The sequence below is a fragment of the Harpia harpyja genome, chromosome 5 (genome assembly GCF_026419915.1).
Source record: "Harpia harpyja isolate bHarHar1 chromosome 5, bHarHar1 primary haplotype, whole genome shotgun sequence".
Taxonomy (NCBI): domain Eukaryota; kingdom Metazoa; phylum Chordata; class Aves; order Accipitriformes; family Accipitridae; genus Harpia; species Harpia harpyja.
In genome coordinates, this window is record NC_068944.1 from 70,675,706 (window position 1) to 70,692,604 (window position 16,899).

At 35.6% G+C, this 16,899-nt stretch overlaps 1 protein-coding gene across 12 annotated transcripts in view; it reads left to right on the top strand.

Moving 5' to 3' along the window:
* Positions 1 to 16,899, top strand: part of PHF20L1 (PHD finger protein 20 like 1) — a 60,485-nt gene that overhangs the window by 14,542 nt on the left and 29,044 nt on the right. For 7 of the 12 annotated variants that reach the window (XM_052787507.1, XM_052787512.1, XM_052787505.1 and 4 more), the window contains 6 exons: positions 2,912 to 3,119; positions 3,779 to 3,907; positions 8,403 to 8,485; positions 12,272 to 12,524; positions 14,538 to 14,723; positions 14,930 to 15,136. In XM_052787507.1, the coding sequence (XP_052643467.1) occupies positions 2,912 to 3,119; positions 3,779 to 3,907; positions 8,403 to 8,485; positions 12,272 to 12,524; positions 14,538 to 14,723; positions 14,930 to 15,136 (1,066 nt within the window). Of the gene's footprint in view, positions 1 to 1,160; positions 1,255 to 2,911; positions 3,120 to 3,778; positions 3,908 to 8,402; positions 8,492 to 12,271; positions 12,525 to 14,537; positions 14,724 to 14,929; positions 15,137 to 16,899 lie in introns of those variants that run through there. The other 5 variants (XM_052787508.1, XM_052787514.1, XM_052787515.1 and 2 more) reach the window with 3 other exon arrangements.

Sequence of the window (16,899 nt, forward strand, 5' to 3'; positions counted from 1 at the left end):
TGGGAGGCAGGAAATCAGGCTGGATGGTGCAGAGTAACTGGTGCAGAGTTACAAAACCACAGCCAATAGAGGGAAAATGTCAGGACATGAGGGAGAAGTAGGGAAAACTTCTCTTAGGAGGATTTTGCTTTTATGTTACGAATTCCTAATGTGTTCATATTTGGGCCCTTGGCTTTGTGTATATTCAATGCTCTTGGGAAAAGTCCTGCTATTAAAGATTTGCAACTAGTTTCTGTTATATCTATGATACTTAGTGTCCTGCTATTATGGTTGACAGAGTAGATATCTTAAAATGACCCTGAGACAGATTTCAGAATTCATTGTGCTTTAGGCTCCCACTGTTATTTTCCCATTTTTTGTTAATATTTTCTAAAAATTCTGAAAAAGGCACAAATATATCCTTTTTGAAGGAGGAGTTCCTGTGCTCTTCAAAAGAAATATAGTCACCTTAGCATCTTAGGTGCTAAATAGTTCTCACACATCAGGAGCTGTGCAGCTAAGCAGTTGCTCCACAGAAGTTCAAGGTTAAAAAGCAGGAACTACCTGTGTCACTTTAGTGCCTGTATGTTTACTCTGGAGCCAAAATAAAAATGGACCCACAGAGTTTCTGGCCAATTCAGAATCACAAAATTGTTGAGGTTGGAAGGGAGCTCTTGTGATAATCTTGTCTACCCCCCACTCAAGGTTCTCTTCACTGAGTTTAAATTTGCATGTTAATTTAGGAAAAAAGTATAACTATCGCCATAATTAATGTCACTCTGCTCTGGCTTCTGAATGTTTAACCTTTGTTTGCTTCATTGTTATATGTGTCCTGCTACCCTTTGTAAGCTCCATGTCTTAAGTATCCAAACAATGAAATAAAATGCAAACAAAAACCCCCTTCATGTTGCACCAGTACAGCTACCATTAGAACAGGATACTTAGTTCAGTGTGGTCCTTAAAGCTAGGTATCTTCTGAAAGCTTCCGATTTCAGGGTGCTTAGCTTGACTGAAAATTATAATGCTGCTTAGAAGCTGTTTTGATGCAGGCTGCGCTTCCTTTGCTTCCCACTTTTATCATAAGATCCAAGCTCCAGCCATTTTACTGATCCTCTTCATCCCTTGGCCAGGGTACAGTGTAAGACTTCTACTCTCAGGCCTCCTAACTCCTCACCAGCACAAATAGCTCAATCCTTTTTTTGTCCTGCTGGATGGGCAAGGCTCTGGATGGACTGGGGCTAATGTGTGTGCTCGTTTTGGCTGGCCAAAAAAGAGGTATGTGTGTTTTTGATTGACTATGCAGCTGGCAGTTAGACACGCTCTTTGTGGCTGGCATGTCACCAAATGGCCTGGGTAGTTGCCTGTCGTGTAAGCATTGCCAAAGCACTTCCAAACGTTGCTGCTGCTAGCTAGATTGAGTGTATGCATCTTGCATTGACAGTTTGGACACGGAACACTTCATCTTAGAGGAATCAAAACTGTTGGTGTTTCTAAGTACATAGCTTGATGCAAAGTAGAAGCATAACCTATGTAAAGCAGTGATTTAAAAGTATTGAGCTATGGAAAAGAAAAAGCATAATACAAGGAAAAGTGATGCTTTGTATTTTGTATTATGCTTTTCTCATACATCAAAGGCAAAGAAACCCTCAATAGGACAGAAATTTGAAAGGCTTATAATACATAATGAGTGGGAAAAAGTTGCATTGAAACAAGATTTATAAAATCAAGATACTTAGGTACCTCGTATGATAACATAACAATAAGGAAACAGTCCAGGATAAAATATAGTCTGTCTACAGTTGGGGGAAAAAAAAAAAATTACTATTTGTAAAACACTCATGCAAAACTAGACAAAAAATAGTCTTTATCGTACCTTTTTTATATGTGGTAGTACAAATCTGCAAATACTGTTATAGCCAAATTGCCATGTAGTAAATTAATTATCGTTCAAAACACTCAGATGCGTAATTCTTACTGGTGGAGGATGAACACTGCTATTGGTTTTTATATCGCATATTACTTCTCCATGGAAAAATTGTGTACCTTGATGTTATAGAAAATGTGAAAAAATACTTCAGTAAAAAGGAGCAAGTTAAAATTTTTGCGATCAGATTGATCCCTGACATCCAGGAGACATAAGGCAGGAGTCATTCTGAACTAGTGGAAAGAGCATGGCTCGGCCTTGGAAGTATTTAGTTTTCTCCATTGGCTTATAGGGTGGCTAGACTTCATCTACATGACAAAAAGTAGATTAATTTGGGCTGTATATTCTGTTGTGCACTCCTTGGATGTTTCTGTATGGTCACATTTATTATCTTAAATGTAGACTGTGAAATTCAGTCATATTATAGAGCACTTTATTGAAATTGTTGAATGAAACTTGTATTATGTAATACAAAGAGAGTGCTATCTCTAGTTACTCTAGAAACACAGATATAATTAGGTAAGAGTTATCCCTGCTTTATCAGTTTAATTCAGGAAGAACTCTGCCCAATCATGCAGCTGCTGGATCATGCTTTGAGTTGATTGTAGTTTTGAATAATTGTTAAATTCCAGCAACAATGGAATTGGTGTATTTCACAGCCAGAAGGGTAAGAACAAACCCAGCGTTCTGGGTTTGGGAGCTTCTGGGTTTCTAAAGCTATGACATATAAAATAGGTAGCAGGGAATGTGTGCAGCCAGAATTCTATACACAGTGTTTTTTGAAGGTTTTTTCTTTTTGCTTTTTATCCATGTGGCATACTGATAATACTTCAAGTTTATTTAGGCAATTTGGGAAACTCATTTTACCACTCTCTGAGTAGTAGCCATAAAAATAAATTCAACTGCTCTTGAACATTTCTAGATGAAGTTTCACTGGGTTTATAAGTATTTTCTATTTGAGTCTCAGGCACTTTTTAATACTTACTTACCATTTTTTCCTTTTTGGAGGATTGGATAGCTTTGGTCAAAGCTGCTGCTGCAGCAGCAGCCAAGAACAAAGCAGGAAGTAAACCTCGAACCAGCGCAAACAGCAATAAGGATAAAGAGGACAGAAAATGGCTAAAAGTTCCTTCAAAAAAGGAAGAAACCTCAACCTCTACAATCATGCAGGAAGTCCAAAAAAAGGAAGAGGAGCCTACATCTAGTGACACATTTGGTAAAAACAAATTCTATGAAAGATAAAATAGGTTTTTCTGTAATGTTGAAGTAGAATTCCTGTTGTTAATTTTGCAGTTAAGTAATAACTAGTATTTCTAGAGGAAGATGTTTCATTTGCTATTATGATAGCTTTATGGTACATAACATTAATCAGTTTAGAAACAATTATCAGATAAATTTAGTTCAGTCAGCATTTAATCCTTGTGCAAAATTTCTAACTAGCTCTAACAAGAGCAGAACATAGTTTTTTTTAAATGACCTAATTGTATGCTTTGGTTCATATTCCTGCATCTTCTGTTACCTGTGAGACAATCCCTGATCTTGTACTAAGAAAAAAACAATTCCAGTATGGATGATATATCCATATTCAGGGTTGTTTGAAACTATTTCTAGGTTGATAAGAATTTGTTCATTTTAATAGTCTTTAATACTGACTTCCATAATATTGAGTAAAAATTACAAGTTTTGAGGTAATCTGCATCTAATGCTTCAATGTGTAATACTAAATCTTCAGAATGTGTCATTTTCATTATTAATAGAATTTTAAAGTTTCTTTACTGCAGAATTGTAATAGGGGTTCTGAAATATTGAAGTATTTTGTGTGTTGTTACATATTTATGAAATCTGCATTTATTAGATTTCTCTTGTGTTTAAAAGTAGGATTTCCTGTAGTGGATGTTCCAAAGATGGCCTTTGTGCAGGCAGAGAGCACGTTATCACACAAGAGGAAAAGTAGTCTAGGCAACTCATTTCAGGCAAAGAGAGCTCGTCTTAACAAGATCACTGGTAAAATACTTTTTTTTGTTGTTGACTTTTTTTCTTTTTCATGTAGTGAAATATACATGCTTACTCATAAGGTACTAAAGTAGACTGATAAAATCCCATTCGTGAGGCAGATATTCACTACAGTCTTTTACATGTTTGGAATTTTAAAGAAATCTATAAATGGTAATAAAATCTACCTTGTTCATAAGTTCAGAGAATGGTCTCAGACTTGACTTGGTCTTTTTAGTTTTTTAGGAAGGTAGCCATCCTGAACTGATGAATTTCTTGAGTGTGTTTTAATTCCAGCTGCACAGTTTTCTACATTATCGTGTGAATTCGGGGTTTGTACAACTTCTTAACATAGTCATGAGTTACATACTACCCCTGTAAATTAAAGCTTTTGTTAGCTATGGAAAAACTAAATGTTTTGTCATAGTTTGTCATGAAGTAAAACTGATGCTGAAAAGAGTTTACAGTATGTCATTTAAAAGTATACAAGCCTAGCTACAAATCAAAGCAATGATGATCTGAAATGTTTTTTTCAGTGTCTAAGGCATTCATTTCCCACATTTATTACTCAAAGTTATTAATGGCAAGCAAATATACAGCTATAGAATACGTTTTATACAAAAGGAAATGGAATAATAGATAATTGGTCTTATCTTTAAAAGTTGAAAAATGCATTTTATTCCAAAATTTAATAGAAATTTACTTAACTGTGAAAAAATTATTTCCATTTGTATCTCTCCTCCCCCATACCTCTCAATAAGCAAATTGTATTGCCAGCATTAATCCTGTCGGTATTTAGGATGAGGTAATTTGTACCTGTGCTGGGAAAGTATCACGCATTTCAAAAGCTGGGTGGAAAAATGTTGTGACGTCCTCCCTTTAGCAGAGGGTACAGGGCCCCCTTGGACAGACGGTAAGATAGAAATGCATTCCACTCGTTATTCTAGTAAATAATATTTTGTGTGAAATCTGGCAAACTTTTCTATGCTACAGATGAGAGGGGTTTTTTTTGTGTGTGTGTTTATTTTTTGTAGTAGATAGGGTATGGTCGTTCATATAAAAAGTCTTGTTTCTATAAGATAAAAATAACCTGATTTAGTAAACTGCGTGATGAGCATTTTTTCAGACTTGTTTTGGTTGATCCAACCTTTCATAGGTCAGCAGTGGAGGATGTTTAGTCAGCTTTCTTATGAGTATGGTTCCGTTTCAGTCTCTCAATCAGTACTTCAATCTAAAGGAGAAAATAAATGAAATGGGGCAGTATGGAACATGATATGAAGCAAACAGTCTTTAGAAAAACCCATCTTCTGCCTCCAGGATTTTCTTTCCTGGAAGGCTTCTTATTTGGTACTAAGTTAACAGATGTCTGATTTATCAGCCTTATTTCTACTCTCCTTTGCCCATACTGCATATACTCTCAGTTAAGTCCCAATATAATTTCTCCCATGAGCAGTAGAAGTATAAGATATATATACTGTTGATATATATTTACAGAGACCTGTTAATTTCTTTCCAATAGCAGTTAGTAGCAGAAGATACCAAAACCAGCTGAAAGACCTGTAGCTCTAGAAATTATATTTTTCTGTGCTTGTGGATAGATTTTCCTTTTCTAAGGAGCTTTTTGAGAATAATAGCAGTTGGGCGGGCTCATATAGACTGAACTGAATAATCAGAAAACATAATGTTGCAGCCATTGACTTTGTTATCATTCTAAAAACAGTGCGTCTCTGTCTCCGTGAAAGCATACTCTGCTGGCAGAGAATATGTTACCTTTTAGCGAAAGTGAATTAATCCTTTAATTACAAGATGAAATTTGTCATGCGTGGTAGCTACCTTGTGTAGCTGTTCTCAAATTAATGCACTTTTGCAACTCATACTGTAGTAGGTTTTTATTGTTGCATATAATAGAGTATTTTGAAAATGTAACTGCTGATGATCAAACTTTCTCTTGCTACATGTGTATTTCTTATGCTTGAAATACTTGTAAATTGTCGTTTGTGTCTGCGACATGAGCTTTTAGATTTGAAGGAACGTTGGGAATCATGCTGATGTACCCATCAGAATGGCTACAAAAGAATCACAAAGCATTGTAGCTGTTAGGAAAATATTCATTTACCAAGTGTCTTATGGCTGTATTGAGGAAATAGAGCAAATAATGTGGTTGTAAGAGGCTGTCTGAAGGGAACTGTTTCCTGGATTTCAATTCAGCATTCAGTATTTGTTGCAGAAGGTTCTCCTTGTCTGCCACAAGGACCACAGCTGCATCTGGTGTTCTTTGCTCACCATTCAACAAAATAAAGTTGCTTCCTTTGCTCCTTTTCCCTCTGCTACCGCCACTGGGGGAAATTACATTTCCTGAAGGTGAAGGATGGCTCCTGCTAAGCATGTATTCATGTCTTCTTCCAGTTAGTTTTTGCCTCTGTTGGAATGCTTGGTTCCACATCTCCTGCTGCAGTGTGATACCTAAAAGAACAGATAACATCCGCAGCAAGCTTACAGAGCAAAACAGTTCTGATTCACTATGCCACCCCATGCTTTTTATTTGTTATGTGCTGTTACTGACAGAGGATGGTGAACCTGTAGTCCTGCTGCTGTAGTAGCTTGTGGAGTTGTTTTTGTCTTTCTACAGACATGGTGATTGGTTAGAAAAATAAGTAATGGGGTAGAGAAAATGGAAGAAAGAAGGGTTATATATTCACAGGTCTGACAGAATCTAGGTTCATTTCACAGCTTTACTTTCTGAGCACTGAGCATCTAGCTAGAAATAAAAATCATAGAATGCTTGGGGTTGGAAGGGACCTTTAAAAATCATCTAGTTCCAACCCCCCTGCCATGGACAGGGACGTCTTCCACTGGATCAGGCTGCTCAAGGCCCTGTCCAGCCTGACCTTGAACACTGCCAATGATGGGGCATCCACTTCTCTGGTCCAGCCTGTGGTTTGTAGAACCACAAAAGCTGCCTTATAGGCTGTAGTTTGTTGTTTAGTATTTAAAACTCTACTTCACTTAATTTTGAAAATTATTTTATGCTTTTCAATTTAAATGTATGATTGTCAGTATAGAGAACATAGCTAATTTTGCAACTTGATTTAAACAGGATAATTTGCGTTACAAATGTTTATTTAGGTCCACGGAACCTAAATCTTTTATGGAGCCTAATGCAGAATTACAATCTTACCTGATAATTTTATTTGTATTAATGTAATAGGGCTAAGTAAGTTTCTGCTTTTCAGTTAACCTATTTAGCTGTAAAATCAATTAGTTTACAGCTCTTGTTATGGACATGGTGTTCTGAAAAAGTTTATTTAAAACATAACTGCTTTCCAGTACACTGAAGCATAACTTAATCTAACATAAAGAGTAAAGGAAACAGAGCACCTAGTATTTATTGTGGAATGCTGAAATGTGATAGCTCTCTAGCAAAATACCACAGTGGTTTTTTGTGTGCGTGTTTTGGTGTTTATTAATGTCCTGAACACTTCCTGAGAGCCCAGGCTTAACTAATTTATAATTCCTTGGACCTTGTGCACTGTAAATTAATTTTGAGCATATCTAATTTTTCATGGAATGCAACAGGAATTTCCTGTGGATTTGTCAGCTCAAGTTATTTTTGAGGACTTAAACTCTCCACCTCTAATATTGACATTCCCAGGGATTATAATAGTAACTTTTATTCAGATTTGTGTATTTCAGGTTTTATCAGTTCTGCTTTGTCTTATGGCATAGAACTTTTTCTTTCTCTGTGTACCTAGGTAATTGAAGTTATTGTGTGAAGTAGAATTGAAGCTATTGCTATATGCTTAGTTAAGTTATTGTGTGAAGTAGAATTGAAGCTATTGCTATATGCTTAGGCGACAAAAAGCTTTCTCCTATTTATGTTTCCTTGTGTTTTACAGATTTTCAGTAGTAGTGGTATTGTATATGAGTTCATGAATGAGGTGACATATTCTGATGTATTTGCTCCCAATATGGTCTTGTTATTGAGGTAATTTGGGAGCTCCACTGCTCAGAATATTCATTTGGAAATTAAATCCCTTGTTCTATTATGTCTAAGAAAGTTTTGCATGTGTTAGAGTTAAGAAGTAGTAATACAAATTCTGATGGGAATTTCTTAAAGACTGGAAAGGGGAGAGGTAGAAAAGGTTTGTAAATAATTTTGATCTCTCAGAACTTACTTAAGTATTGCAGGCTTGGTTTTAAAGCCCAAGTGCTTGGGCTTTATAAGGATGGTGAGGAATTATTTTACAGTTGATAATTTGATTTTCATCTTGTTAGTGGAAATGCCAGAGAAGTACCTCTTGTGAAAGGACACCATCATGGGAATGTCCTTTAACTTTTTGTTTCTTCTAATTTAAAGTGTTCAGCTTTGTGTGGAGCTGTTTCAGAGATAATTATGTTGGTAGATATAAGCAGTTCATGTTTCTCGTCTCACTGTTTTGCCTTGTTTTCCACAAATTCTTGTTGCAAGCTCCTTCTAACTAAAAATCTCTGCAACTTTTCTCCTAAGGTTTATTGGCATCCAAGGCTGTTGTTGCAGATGGTGCTGAAAAAAAGGAAGGCAACAAAGAAACAGCTCCAGTCCTGGAGCAGGTATGAAATGGTAGAGTTTGATTCTTTTGCAAGGTTCCCACTGGAGTGTGCCATGGAGATGTAGTACCTACAACATTAAAATTTGCCCCTTCAGATATAACAGGGAACTGAAAATTGATCTTATGTTTACATTTCTGGCAGAGCCAGAAGTATGGAATTTAATTGTCTCTAAACACAGTGTTGACTTGGATTTCAGTAATCAGCTTTTGTGTTAGAAAACTAACAGAAAACAAAGAAAAAATGAAGTCTCCATGCAACAAATGTGAGGAGACCAGTGTCCCAAGGTCCAGTTTTATAGCTGGAACCATGACCATGACTGGCTTAGGAAAAGGCCCTTACACAAATGTAATTTGTGTTTGAAACAGGGTTTTTGACATCACGTAGAACTTCTTTTAAAAGAAGTTTCTTTTATATTGTACGAATTTGGTGTTGTAGGCTTGTATGTGTTTTATGAACTGCTCAATGAGCCATACATTTTGCAAGGGTGTGTATTTTAATAAATACAAAAAAGAAACTTTTAAATAATGTTAAGGGTCTGATTTTTAAACCTGCATATTTGCAGGACCTGAAGGCTGCCATTTTATCTTTGGCTTCTTCCATTGTGTTCAGGCATTGCTTGACTCCGAGTTGTGCATTATCTTGCATATTAAAAGGGCTGAATGCCTAAACATGGTAAAGCAAGCTAAGGATGAACAGTAGTCTTGATTCAGGACATCTTTGTTTTCCAATGATTTAAATCAGAGCCTTAATGTAGTTTTAATACAGCTTTTTTGTATTCATTTTCATTCTTCTTTAACAGCAGCATTTGAATAAAATAGCCTTGCTGCTTGCAATTCTTAAAAGAGCACTTCTGTTCTTAAGCCCCGGCACACTCTATGAACAGTCCCTACCCCAAACTTTATTCGATATTTTGGTTGTACTGGTTCTTTAGAGCTGATATATAACTGCATTGCTGTGGTTTTTCCATTGACGCTGCGTTGGATGCAAATCTTGTCAATGGAACATGATTTTCTGTTTTTAATGCTGTCACTGTAACGGCTAACTGAGCCACTACGGTGTCAATGCATTGACCGATATTTTGCATAAAGGTTTACAATGTATTGACATGACATTCCATTTCTCAAATTTTTTGCATATTAAAGATGCTATGATTTTATTGCTACTGTGTGTGATATTTTCAATGTGCAAAAAACTGTGAAATGGCTTACAGCATGTTGTTTTTGGAAGAATCATTACAATGTAAATCTTATCATGCAGAATCCCATTAGAGTGAATGGGACTTTGTGGTTTACATAGACTGTGTATGCAACAGTATAAACTACAGTGCATATTTACTAAAACCTTTTTGTTACTTCTTAAACTTAGTAACTCGGCTGTTTCTGTTTTATTGATTAAACATAAAAAAAGATGTCTCTTGTCATTGTTTACATGCTAATGGTCTGAAAAAACTCATTTTTGGAAATAGTAGTTAAGCTCCTTTAAAGAGGCATCTAAAATCCCAAATTGTCCTATTCCTTTGCTTCTAACTAAAACCAGAAACCTCGCAAATATTTAAATGATTAACTGTGGGGAGGAAAATTTTTGAGCTTAAAGCTTTTTTCACTAAGTTCCTGCCCAAACTCAAATTAAAATGGCCGAGTTATAAACCTCCCCAAAAGGTTTTCCAATAGCAAAGCTGACGTTCCTTAGAGGTTTTGTCTGCTACTGCTATAAAATTGAATGGGTAAAATATCTTGTAGGTTTTTTTAATAATGTAATACAGAACATGGTAGAAGTATTCAGGCCAATAGCCGAAACTGACTTTGTTGATGGAAGTTTATTTTATTTATATTTATATATTTTTAGTTTACAGTTGTCTTAAACCCAAAACCTCAGACGATTAGTTGCAGATACAGTAGTTTATTTAACTGTATTAGGGTATGTCATGTTATATTTCCTTTTGACCAAGACCTGGTTAGATGAATAACTTTAATTCATTAAGGTTTTTAATGTTAATTTGTCCTGTTAAGAGGTTAAGCACCTTATCAAAATATTAATTTAATTTTTTTAATCTTGTTTAAATAACTTTGTAATTTGAAAATAATGGATGCTGTAGTAATGTCTTTCACATCTGTGAAGATGAACAATAAAATTGTTTATTTACAAGTTACGACTCTAATTAATTTCTGGTAATACCTCTCATAACCAGCATAGGTATACTCCACAGTTCATGGAATATTTTATTTAAATGAATAAACTGCACTTAGTACATGTGTAATTGAGTTATTCAAGGTAGAACTGATGTCTGCTGAATGGGATGTTTTGCACCGGATCTTTACATGATACTTCCAGCAAGCTATTCATGTAGCATTCAGGGGTGCCCTTTTGCAAACATAGAACGTGCACTTGTGGGTTTTTGTTTTACTTTTTTTTTTTTTTTTCCCCCTCCATTGGAACATGGAAAGTTCTAGTGGAAAATAAAATTGCCATTTATAACAAAACCCAATAATACCCTCAAATCATCAGAAATGTGACGTTTTTAGTTTGGATAAAGTGGTGCACACATTCTAGAAATATCTTTCTACTTTGTTAGTTATGGTTTTAATAGATGGTACTATGCTGTATGATGTAACTGGGACAAGAAAGGGGACAGGTTTAAGGAATTATGTTCAGATATTGTAGTTTGCCATTACTGGGCAAGTTGTAACACATGCACAGTTTATTCAGTAAAGTAGGAAGAACTTCCAGTTAAAAATCTAAAATGCTAATGTCTGTCAATGCATGCTAATTGTCTACAAATTAAGTATGTGTGTTAAGAAGGATGAAAATTGATGAAATTGGAAAACTGCATTATATGTAGAATTTTTTCTTTTTTTCTTCAAAAACTGTTTTAACTCTTTATCTGCTCATTTTTCCCCAACAGTTAGCAATCTATTTAACCCTGTGGTGCTAGAAGTTGTGATTTCTTCATGTGTTTGCACAAACATATAATGTGGTGAAATCCAGACTCCCAGCACTGAAAGGGGTTGTTGTGAGAGTGTGTTCAGTATTTGGAAACTTTTTGTTGTTTTCAGACATTCCTTAAAGGAGCATTATCAACTTTTTCAGGTTCTTTTCTAAAAATGAAATTTGTGTTAAACAAGGTTTTCCTGAGGAACTTTTTCAATTTTTTTTGCTATGGTCAGGGAGAGGACCGTGAAGGGAAAATCTTGGCAACTTTTTTTAGAACTGCAGTCCTGAACAAGGATCGCTTGCTCATAGCAGTGCAAAAGCCTGTCAGAATTCAGGGATTGTCTGGATGATAGTCATATCGTTTAGTGTTAGGTAGTCTTGCGAGGAGCAGGGAGTTGGACTTGATGATCCTTATGGGTCACTTCCAAATTGAGATGTTCTATGATTATACATCAGTGTATGTATTCTAGCTTGTAACAAGTGTTCTCCAAGTTATACTTTGAGGAAGCACTGGCAGTCCTGGTCTACTGAAAATCAAAGAGACAGAAACTGAAAAGACTTTGGTGAATTTTTAAAATGGGAATAGAGGAAAAATGTTTTGTTTTCAGGCTTTTTGCATATATTTCAAATAGTAAGAAATGAGGGTGTTCTGAACACTGAAACTAATTGATGGTGCTCCTTTAAAAAAGTTGTTTAATGTGATGAATTTTAAATAGTTTTCATTTGTACTGAAAATAATGTTGCTTTAAAATGTGTTTTGAATACTAAAGTTGCTTTTAAAAAAATCAAAATAGAATACAAGAACTACAGCGAAGAAACTGAAATAAAAGTATCAATTTTTTATTATTTATTCAGGAGATTTCACCTAAACCACAAAGTCAGAAAAAAAATGAAGCTGATATTAGCAGTTCTGCCAACATTCAGAAACCTGCACTGTTATCCTCAACTTTGTCTTCAGGAAAGGCTCGCAGCAAGAAATGCAAACAAGAATCTGGAGATTCTTCTGGGTGTATAAAGCCCCCTAAATCACCACTTTCCCCAGAATTAATACAAGTCGAGGATTTGACGCTGGTCTCTCAGCTTCCTTCTTCTGTGATAAATAAAACTAGTGAGCACAGACATTTTAAAAAAAATACCGTAATTACTTATAAGAGATATACAGAAATTTTTTTTTGGTTGTAAATCGCTATTGCTTTTAAAAATGAATCTGCTTTAAATAAAAGGTCCAAGCGGGAGATTTAGGGGTAGCTCAGTATTTTAAAAGTCAAGTCAGATAATAAGGCATATGAATTACTCTACCGGAAATAATACATTTAAATAATACTTTTATATTTATGGAGTCGTGGCTTTTAACGGTTGGCTTTCCCTCCAGCTTAAATCTTCACATTAGTATTAACAGTGATACAGGAAAAATCAAACCTCTCTTCTGAAGGGGCCTGATTCATTAAAAAGAAAAGATGTACACCTTGGTTGTGGACCCTTCCTTCTCTGAGAAATTCCACCTTCAGCAGGCTGATATGCTGTACCTGTTGGCTGTGGCATTCTTCACCTTATGTGATATTTCCTCCAAATACGATGTGAAAGAGAAGATGGGTTCAAGATCTGTGGTGGGGAAATATAAAAAAGTCAGGTTTCTTTGTCTCAGAAAAATACAAGCTTCTCAAACACGTGTAACTGATTTGCAAAGTACCAAAATACTGGTTCTCAGAAGAACAGGGAAAGGTTCATGCTGCATCCTTGAATATGCTATTTTTTGTGAATATTAAAATTTCTATAATTTTTTTTTGAGATTACATTAGGTTTTTAGTGTTGCTTAGGGTCAGACTCTTTGTTGCCTGAAGAACATTAAATGATGAGGCCAAGAGTTAAAATAAATGTGGGTTCCAGTGAGTCAAAAGCTACATTTTTGTTTCCTTTTTAGAATAGTGATTGAGGATGGGAGACTAAACCTGCATCGTGTCCCCTTAACCTTAATTTGATATTTTCCCTTAGGAGATAAGTTTCTTTTAATCTTTTCTCACAGATAACTTTAAATGAATGGGAGAGGGGGGGGTACAAATTCAGCCATCTTTATTTATTCAGGGCACACAGGTATAAATTGTATTTTGTCCCCACAAAATATTAGTGGTCATCTATATTGTAATATGCTTTCCCTCCCCACCCCTAAAATAATGGTAAGTAGTTTTCCTTGAGCATGTTTGTATTTTGGAGTAAGTTAAACTTCTCTGTAGCAATATTTTAAATATTAGCTAATTTAAAAATTGGTTACTTAATACATTAGATCTTGTTAGTGCTGTCTTTCAACTTTGACTTCCAAGTCTTTACCACCTCTAATGGAAATTTAATTTTGCTGTGTCTATTTTTAAATCTGTATGTCTTTGACTCTAAAAACTGCTTAAGGAAAGGAGAGAACAGTGTTTTACAGTGTAATAATGACTTAAATGTTTTCCAAGGCAGAATTTGTGAAACTGGGTAAAATTGGAGAGATATAGAGGAGTGTGGGTTTTTCGTTTTTAATGAATCAGGCCTCTATTAATCTATATCAATTCTCCCCCCCCTTTTTTTTACAAAAAAAAAAAAGTATAAGGTTCTTGAGCCTTCTTACTGTGCCATGTGTTGGCAGTGTGCATTTGAAATATAGCTGGAGTATTGATAACAGGTTAGCAGAAGATGGGAGGTGGGATATAAAATTAACCACTGCTTTTGATTATTTTTTGTATGTTACCACTATCCATACTTTTTAGATCTTTAACTGTGATCTTTTGTTCTGTTTACTGTTAAATTCTATTGCCCCCTTCCATTATAAGTAGCCTACTCTCATGGGTTATATGGGGGGGTTGCTTATTTTAAGTACACTGTTTGCCTAAAACAACAGCCTTTATCAGTGGGGAAGTAGATGCCCTCATAATGTGTAATAAGCTAAAAGCAGAATCATATCTTGAGCATAACTCCTTTTGCTCCTGGTAGTCACAGTTTTTAATTACTTTTACCGGTTCTGCTGTGATTACCAGCTTTGCAAATAAGAGTTATTTAAAGCACTCCCCATCTTTAGATCTCAAATACTGCAGTAAGATTATGGTATATCTCTCTGCTTCATGAACATTGAAAGATCTCTTTTTAGGTCCATCACAGCCAGTGAATTCCCCTAGATCCTACAAACATAGCCAACGGAGAAGAAGATCACAGCGTTTAGCCACTTGCTCCTTGCCTGATGATTCTGTAGAAAAAGTTTCTTCTCCCTCTTCAGTTACTGATGGAAAAGTGTTCTCCATCAGTGGTCAAAACCAACAGTCATCAAAATTGGAGGGTAATGTATCTTAATCTAATAAAGAACTGCCCAAGAGAAATTGAATCCTAAAAATTAGACCTTTCACGGTTTTCATCTAATGGGATATTTTGACTTACTGTAGCTAAAGCTGTATGCTGTTCCTATGTTATGTAACGCTGCAATCCAAACTGTTGTTTGTTGGACCTATGTATCTTTTTTAATATTACATTTTTTCTTTTATGTAGTACCTGATGTTGCTCATATGTCACTTGAGAAGCGTGGACCATGTCTCCCTCTTGATTTAAGCCGTAGTTCGGAAGTTACAGCACCATTATCCACAGAATCCACTTTCCGTAATGAATATCCCAGTAAAGACAAGGAAGATATTCAGATGATTACTTATCTTTCTTCCAAAGCAGTAACTGATGGAAGAGTAGCTACAACAGCGTCAGGTAAAGAGATTCAGTATACAACCAGTTAGGTTTGTAGTTACAGGGTTGAAACGTGTATGTCACACAGAAAGAGAGGATACTTTTTTTTTTTTTTTCCCCCCCTTTCTGCACACTTACAAACCTGCCACTCATTCTGGGGTCCATCCATCTGCATATTCTTCGTCTTCCACTGGCTTTGAGCTGAATTAGCACTTTTTCTAACACACTTTAGGGGGGATCTGAGAGTGTGGAGTATAAAAAGTGGTATTTCTTTCAAAAATATTTTATATTGTTAAAACTTGTAAAAATAATTTATGAAGTTGTTTACTAACATACTAATATACACTAAATCTGGATGTACTCATTGATCTTCTAGCTTCAGCTTTAAAAACTTAGTAGCATTTTGCGAGGCAGTCAGCATTCCTCTACCTTTGCTTCTGTTTGCAGTGGAAATTTTGTCGCTTGCTACAAAATGTTACTTGAAAATATTTCTGAAAAATCCTCTGAAACTTACATAGACTTGGTTCACCCTCACAGAGTTAGCATAGAGCCCAATACTGGAACTCTGTGCTGCCTTTCACTTTGTAACAGTTTACTGGCTACTGTGGTTTAAGTGAATCACTTGGATAGAGGCAATTAGAGATTGGGGGGACGGTTTACATAGTGATTTGCAGAACCTAAAAGTGGGTTTTCATCCAGTTTATGTTAGGTGTCCATATACTTTTTTTAACTGGCTTCCAAGAAAGAGGTTTTTTTATTTAAATGAGAAAATTGTTCAATAAAGTAAGAGGAGGAAAAAATCAAGTTATTCTACTTTTCTGGGGAAGTTTTTTGGTAAATGTGATCAATAGTAAAGGAGGACAACACGACCTTAAAGTATATAATTATGGCACTCAAATTATAACTTAGTCTTGTCTGGGGGGGGGGGGGGAGCAACAGCTTTGTATTAAGCTGATAGTATAGCTGCAGTGCTCAATAGGTCAGTGAAGCATTTTATTTAGTACGTACAGCCCCTTCTTGGGTGTCTGCCCACACATGCTTCCACTGAAAGTGTAAGGTGATCACTTCATTGAGTTGTAGCATAGCTATTTAACCTGATGTAGCAAAAGCCGGGTTGGATTCTTGGATCAATATTGCGTAGATTAAAATAGGTGATTGTTAATTATCCTTTCTTTCTCTCTCTGAAAAAAAAAAAAAATCTATTAATCTCTTAAAGTAATTTGTCAAAATAAGGGCTATGGGCATTTCTAATGAGCTGCCACTTCAGCTTTTAAAAATATTACTTAATTTCTCACGTGAAAACATGTGACAGTCTTTGTTTGCCTTTGATACGTTGCATAGCAGTAGAATTGCAGATTCCTGGGAAAATTACTTCTGTATATGTCCTTTTATCTCATGTCTTCTGCCACTAAGAGAAGTGCTTTTGGGAGTTGTATATTTGCCCATTCATAGAACAAGATTATAAAAGAAACCGACAGCTTCCAACTACCATCTGTTTCTTGTTTATTAGAACTCACTTCAGTTACTAGCAATTTAACTTTTGGCTTGTCTGATATGTTTTCTGGATCATTTAATGTGTAGTTGGTAATGCTAACGGGTATCTATTTTGTTGCCTGCTTCCGTCATGGGACTGGATTGGAGTCTGAGCAAGCTGGTTCTAAACCCAGTGTCCACGAGTACACTTCTGCCTGTTTATTTGTTGAGCTGGGTCTTGGTCACAGCTGAGTCTAATTAAAGAAATAATATGTTTCATTTATAGCTACTTTTATTTATGAGTCAAAAAT